Source organism: Juglans regia, unplaced genomic scaffold, assembly GCF_001411555.2.
Source record: "Juglans regia cultivar Chandler unplaced genomic scaffold, Walnut 2.0 Scaffold_7, whole genome shotgun sequence".
In the NCBI taxonomy this organism is placed as follows: domain Eukaryota; kingdom Viridiplantae; phylum Streptophyta; class Magnoliopsida; order Fagales; family Juglandaceae; genus Juglans; species Juglans regia.
The window spans coordinates 322,959-330,327 of record NW_023361867.1 but is presented as its reverse complement, the minus strand read 5'-3'; the positions used below and the strand labels follow the sequence as shown (position 1 = coordinate 330,327).

The following is a 7,369-nucleotide window of genomic DNA, read 5'->3' as shown; positions in this document are numbered from 1 at the left end:
GTCACAATTTCCCAACCGTCACTAAAAAGCAATTGTGTTGTAGTGAAAGAGACATGGTTAGATTTGAGTGATACATATGAAAGAATAATATGGGCTGCTCTGTGAATTCGATGGCTTAATTAATTTGAATCCATGCTACCTAGTAGTGAGGAAGTATGTCCCCGAGTGCGTGCCACTGTGAATTTGCATAGTTGTTAATGTTTTATATTAGTAAATATTAGTTTTTTTAAGCGGATTGATGCTATAGGTATATACAATGAAGCTTCAACATTCAAAGACACTAGAAGTTCAAAGGCCAGTTTTCCAACGAGAGGAGTTGATGCTCACTTGATTATGCATATTTTATGGAACTATGTCCCTGTAGCTGACAAATTTGAAGTTGAAGAATTTTGAGATGTTTGAATTTGTAGTGTAATTTGTTTGGCATTGAGTTATATCTAAACCTGGTATTTTGTTGTTTGTAGTGGTTTGTTAATTATTGTATCCAGTCTTGGTGCAATTATTTTGATTTATGAATAGAGGGATGTGAATGCGTAGTCTTAAGAATATGAGTTGGAGAATTATTTGTCCGTTGATGAATGTAGTTTTGAATGTTAAAAGTGATGGATGTAATTTTTCTTGTACACGTTTTGGATTACTTCTACAGATTTGATGAATTTAATTTTTCTTATAATGTATTTTGCTTATTAATGGTGATTGAATACACGTCGCCCTTTAATTTTCTTTGTTTGAGCAGTAATCGTAGGTGCTAAATTCCAATACTTTTTAAGTTAAAACCACAAGTGCCATAGATTTTATTTGGATTAGTGGAGTTGCTAATTCATCTCTCTATCTCGGCCAATTATTGAATAAAACTTATAAAAGCATAGTTTAAAAAGAAAAAAAGAAACTCAGGATAAGTTCCACTTTTTGGTCAAATGACAATTATTGGTTCATCATGAGCTAGTTAGCCAGTCACCACCATAAATTTCTGATTTGTGACTAGACCATTTATCATAACCTTTTATCATGTGTAAATAGGTGATGGTGTCTATGGATTTAGCATAATAAGTTGCCATAATTCTTTGCATAGAGCACATAGCATACATGCTACGATCCGAACAATCTATTTACTTTCAAACTAACACCATACAACTATAGTATGAACCAAAAAAAAAAAATTATTACAAGAGCTGCGATCCAGTATAGCATCCTTCCTCTTCCAAACTTCATTCTCTCTTGTCATAATTTTCTCTTGTACCGATTGAAATATATCTGTCCATATGAAGAATTGATATCTTCTCTTTCCCGGCATATAATTCAAGACTTTCAAGTTTCAAATATAACAACTTTATACATACTCTAAACAGGCATAAAATTTCCTTCTAGAATTTTTGTCCGTGCGGGAGAACTTTAGTGATGCTTCCAGAATTACCGTGTTATACTTCAGACAAGCAAATAGCCTATTAATAACACAGGACAGACACAAGCGCATATAGCATACATGCAAATGAATAAAATAAATGTTGGAGAAATATTTCAAAAGGTCCAGTAGCATTTGCCATATTAGCTAGTCAGGGTAAGAGTGCATTATTAATCATGTTGTCAAGTTCGTATGATCTCATGCATTTATTGGAAAATATCGTAACAAGTGAAAGATATCCATTCAATAAGAAAACTAATAGTTGTTGTAATAACCAAACAGAATGGAACAGAATAGAAAAATAACCAAACCGTAAGAAGGATTGGTAATTACACAATTTTATTTTGGGGTAATCCTTAATATAAGTAAGAAGAATTTATAAAGTGCAAAAACTTGGGCAACCAAAATTAGCATGGCATGTCTGATCCAGAAAAAGGAAAAGTAAATAATGGTCAAAGATGAAGGAGCAATAAGTGACCTAAATCAAGATGATGGGTCAAGCTAGCGAAAAGTAGGGTCCATTTCCTAACATGAGGGGAGAAAAAAAAAAGAAAGGAAAAAAGAATGTGGTCTAATAAAGCTAGGGCTATTTTATGAAATGATGTTAGCTTTGGACTTTTGGAAGTCATGTGCCTTAATTAATTAATTCAAAAGTAACACACCCACTAAGTGATGTTTGTTCAATAGGCAATAATAGTCAGTTTGCTTTGTACATAATTACTAACTCATGGGAATGATTCTGTCTCCACCCTGCAGCTTTCTCATACATTGTTTCTCCTTTCCACTTCATCCCCACATAAAAAGAAAGAATACTAGTATTATTGTTTGCCAAGAAAACACAATCTTTCGACTCGAGGTGGTGCTCAAGTTGGAGTTAGAATTTTCACAGTTTCTTAGAACTATAGATTCAATGGGAGTTTAAATAGATACTTCGAATATGATAATTTGTGATGGGCAACTTAACAATTGTTGGCATATGCAATTCTTCATCTTTCTAATCTTCAAGCTGCCCACCTTCAAGATGGCAAAAAAATCGACAATTGTAGGCTTACATCAGTAGTTTGTTTGGTTAGAGTTTGATGCAGATGCAGATGCAGATGCAGATGCAATGCAGTCAACAATGGTATTGATACTTTGCTTAAATTTCAGTACCATTGCAGTGCAGTCGACAATGGTATTGAACCCTTAATTCATAAATTCATGATCCGCAATAATAATTCCTAGAAATTCACAAATCAATAAATTACTTCAACAACACAATCACAGAATCTACATCTGTAGCCTATTTCAACAACACAGCCAGTTGTATACTAGTAATCACAAAAAAAATTAACCAGATAAATCAACACAACCAGTCGCAATAAATCAATGTATGTGCAAAAAAAAATTACATGAGATCTACCAAAAATCAACCCTTTTCAGAAAAATGCCTAAATTGTGTTACCATGCGATCTGGGTTGGTGATTTGGCGTCCATGAGGGAGATCTAGCTTGGCCCGCGACGTCTGGAGGCAGATCTGGGTTGAGGGAGAGAGAACTGTGGCTGGGGTGAGGGGTGTCAGCCTGCTGAGGAGCTTCGTTGGCTGGGGTGAATGGCGTTGGCATGCTAAGGGGCGTCGCTGGCTGGGGTGAGGGTAGGGCTCGTTTTCGGAGTGATGGAGAAGGGGAGAAGGATAGGGAGAAGTGGCTGGGGTGCTCGTTTTCAAGTTGTTGGAGAGGGGGAGAAGGGAAAGTGTGAGTAGCGAGAGAGAAGTCAAAATCCTAAAGAAATCAATGAATCGTGATGTGGGTAAGGAATTGGGTTCAACACATCAGGAGTCTGGTGTGCGACCCAAGAATGGGAGGCTGAGTAGTGTTTTTCCTAATATATAGAAGGAGTTATGTGATTATATTTTATCAGAAAAATACTTTAACATCAAAGAGATTTAATTTTATAAATTAATATGATACTTTAGATTATATAATTATTTTTATTATTATAAAGTTAATTTAATATATTATAAAAGATTATACTAATTTACATAAAAAACGCAAAGTCACCCATCAATGTTTTGGGTTTGAAATTTATAATGAAATTAAAGATCCTTTTTTTTTTTTTTTTTCAAGAGTAAAAGCAAGAATTTTAATAGCTTTAGCTCTTAAAAATTACTCACATATAATTGTTGGCAAGCCGAAATGAAAATGACACCAAAAAAGTGAGTTGTAGAACAGAAGACCAATTCCCTTTTTACGAAGTGCTAAGATTATAAATAAGTTCTATAAAAAAATTCACAAACTAACATGATTTTATATGATATATTAGATTTATTATACAATTAAAATAATTTTATTATTTAATATATCATATCAAATGACGTCAATTTATAAATTTATTTTTATACAGTCCTTTTTCGACAAAAGCATTTCTATAACAAAAAGGTAATTTCAAGTTTTCTCCAAGAAAAATAAAATCGGGAGCCTACTCCTTGCATGACAAATATAGGGTGCTAAATGAACTGAAGGGACGGCAGTATGACTATAAGAGAAATACTCAAGTCACACACTGATTATACATAAATAATTCTATAAATTGATATAATTTGTCAAATTATAAAATTATTTTTATTGTTAAGAAAATCTGATGTATTATATAAAGCCATACAGTTTGTAGAATTACTTTTATGTAATTTTTTTTATGAATATAGCTAGCACTCCTCTAGCTAACTTTAATAGATAATTATGTTTCTATAGTTGCTAGAAAATTTAATAAAAAGTAATCTTAGAGACGGTCTAAATTTTAAAGTTTTGCACAAGTCATTTGTAAAAAAGTAGATCACACTTATAAAGAATAAGTGAGATCTACTTTTTTACAAAACAACTGCACAAAACTTATACAAATCATTATTATTTCGTAAATATATAACAAGGAAAGTTACATTTTATGTTTTTTATTGGTCTTTCGTAGGACTGCATGCATAGTTCTTATTCTTTTTTCTCTTCCTTTTTGTATGCACACCATATAGAAAGAAAGTTTTTAATCATTCGAGTAACATAATCGGATGTACATAAGTAAACCATTAAGCTATTTAAAGCAGGAGATCAGGAATTAAGGAATTAAAATGATTGGGAAACGGATGAAAATACTTAATGATAAATTATATTCATCATCCCACACATCATATACTATATATTAAATTTTATTTACTCTTTGCGTATTCCACTGATATGATTAGATAAAATAATTATTTTATATTAAAAAAAATGATACAGCTAATCACATCAGCAGAGTGAGTAAAGATTACACAAAAATGACTGGACGTAGAGTTTTTATTATATTTTTTCCTTAGAGTAGTATAGAGATAATGAGTAAAAAAACTCAATTAATTTAGTAAGAATAAAATCAAAAATAATAATAAAAAAAAAAATTATGTGGTGTGTAGTGTGTAGTATGTAGGATGATGAGTAGTAAAATTTATACTAATGAAAATAAATTGTGGAAGAGAGGTTAGATATCATATGTGTTTTGATATGATATATTAAACTGTAAAATTATTTTTATTACGAAATAGATATAATATACAGTATAAAATCATGTAGCATTGGTTTTAGTGAGATGTGTGGCCTTTAACACTTTATAAGACAACACAAATAGTTGTATGCTAAGAATTTCTCTTCCTATGCATGTGCTAACGTGGCAGTATACTGACCATAGTATTTGAGTACTTATCGTCCATTCATGTCAAAACAAGTGGAAAAGCATGCATGTGGAAATCATGAGAACGGTAGATCGAAGAGTGGCTTCAACTGACGAAGCGTACACGCAATTCACTTCGAGTCCAATTAGGAAAACAATCCATCATAGTTTATATCCAATTACGTGGTCAAAAAATACACGAGTCTTCTTGTCCTGCTTCCTCGCTAGCTTCTGTTCTCTTTCTAGCCTCTTATTCTCTGACACGTGTTCCTTCATCACAACCTCCCACGTATCTCCTTGATCTGCCACCTCAACACACTCCTCTTCAATATAAAAACCCGGCCCACTGCGTAAAAACCAAAGCACCAAACACAAACTGTGCACCAAACTAGCTGAAACTTGAAAGCAAGAGATTAGAAAGAGAGAAACAGAGTTGAGAGCAGCAGATATGGATACTGCAAGAAAGAGAATCAGAGTTGTGATGCTGCCATGGTTGGCTCACGGCCACATATCGCCATTCCTGGAGCTTTCCAAAAAGCTTGCTAAGAGAAACTTTCACATTTACTTCTGTTCCACGCCCGTCAACCTCAGTTCCATCAAGCCAAAACTATCTGGGAAGTACTCTCACTCGATACAGCTCGTTGAGCTCCATCTTCCATCCCTGCCGGAGCTTCCTCCTCAATACCACACAACCAAAGGCCTCCCGCCCCACCTCAATGCCACCCTTAAAAGGGCATTTGACATGGCTGGCCCTCACTTCTCCAACATCCTGAAGACCCTCAGCCCTGATCTGCTTATCTATGATTTTCTTCAGCCTTGGGCCCCGGCAATAGCTGCCTCCCAGAATATCCCGGCTATCAACTTCTTAAGTACCGGAGCGGCCATGACTTCTTTTGTGCTCCATGCCATGAAGAAACCAGGTGATGAATTTCCTTTCCCAGAGATTCATCTTGATGAGTGTATGAAAACAAGGTTCGTCGATTTGCCTGAAGATCATTCTCCGAGTGATGATCATAACCACATTAGCGACAAAGATCGGGCTCTTAAATGTTTCGAGCAATCTTCTGGTTTCGTAATGATGAAGACTTTCGAAGAACTCGAGGGGAAGTACATAAATTTCCTCTCCCATTTAATGCAAAAGAAGATTGTACCAGTTGGTCCACTCGTTCAAAATCCTGTTCGTGGAGATCATGAGAAAGCCAAAACCCTTGAGTGGCTGGACAAGAGAAAACAGTCTTCAGCAGTGTTTGTTTCGTTTGGAACTGAGTATTTTTTGTCAAAGGAAGAAATGGAAGAGATAGCGTATGGTCTCGAGCTCAGTAACGTGAACTTTATATGGGTAGTCAGGTTTCCCGAGGGAGAGAAAGTTAAACTCGATGAGGCATTACCAGAGGGGTTTCTGCAAAGGGTAGGAGAGAAAGGAATGGTGGTTGAAAGTTGGGCACCTCAAGCAAAGATACTGATGCATCCTAGCATCGGTGGTTTTGTTAGTCATTGTGGATGGAGTTCTGTGATGGAAAGCATAGATTTTGGAGTGCCGATTGTTGCCATTCCCATGCAACTTGATCAACCAGTGAACGCTAAAGTAGTGGAGCAAGCCGGTGTAGGTGTGGAGGTTAAGAGAGACAGAGATGGGAAGCTTGAGAGAGAAGAGGTTGCAACAGTTATCAGAGAAGTGGTGATGGGGAATATTGGAGAGAGTGTAAGGAAGAAGGAAAGAGAAATGAGAGATAATATAAGAAAGAAAGGAGAGGAGAAAATGGATGGAGTTGCTCAGGAGCTGGTCCAGTTATATGGAAATGGAATAAAAAATGTGTAAAATATAGTTATGGCCAGTGTTCTTGGTGTATACTCTAAAAGTATCATGAGAATAAAAACTCATGTGCACCAATCTATTACAGATTTATAGTCATCAATCTTTTCTGAAAAGATTAATGATGGTGCATATTGATGTTTAATTTACACGCTTTTCTATCATGTTTTAAACTTTGTGAAAATATAAAAAAGTTGTCCCTAGTTTTGCTCATAGAAAAACTTTATGGATCAGATCTCACCTCAGTGTGGGTTTTTATTTTATTTTATCTTTCTTTTAATATGTTATAAAACAAAATTTGATAAGAGAGTGGTTAGACAGAGAGCTTGAGGAGAGAGAATTTAAGAAAAGTGAGGTGGAAGATAGCTTGGAGAGAGAGAAAGCTTGAGGAGAGAGATCAGAGAGAGATTGAGGGGAGTGATAGCTTGAATGTGATGATGATGGGTCTTACGTATAGTTAAAAAAGAAAATCTAAAAGTTAT

The 7,369-nt window shown here is 34.9% G+C and overlaps 1 protein-coding gene across 1 annotated transcript; it reads left to right on the top strand.

Moving 5' to 3' along the window:
* The first annotated feature begins 5,417 nt into the window (after positions 1–5,417).
* On the top strand, positions 5,418–7,108 carry LOC118346131 (UDP-glucosyltransferase 29-like). Its single transcript, XM_035687167.1, has one exon. It carries the CDS (start codon positions 5,523–5,525, stop codon positions 6,891–6,893), a length of 1,371 nt encoding a protein of 456 aa, XP_035543060.1. The 5' UTR covers positions 5,418–5,522; the 3' UTR covers positions 6,894–7,108.
* The last annotated feature ends 261 nt before the right edge of the window (positions 7,109–7,369 follow it).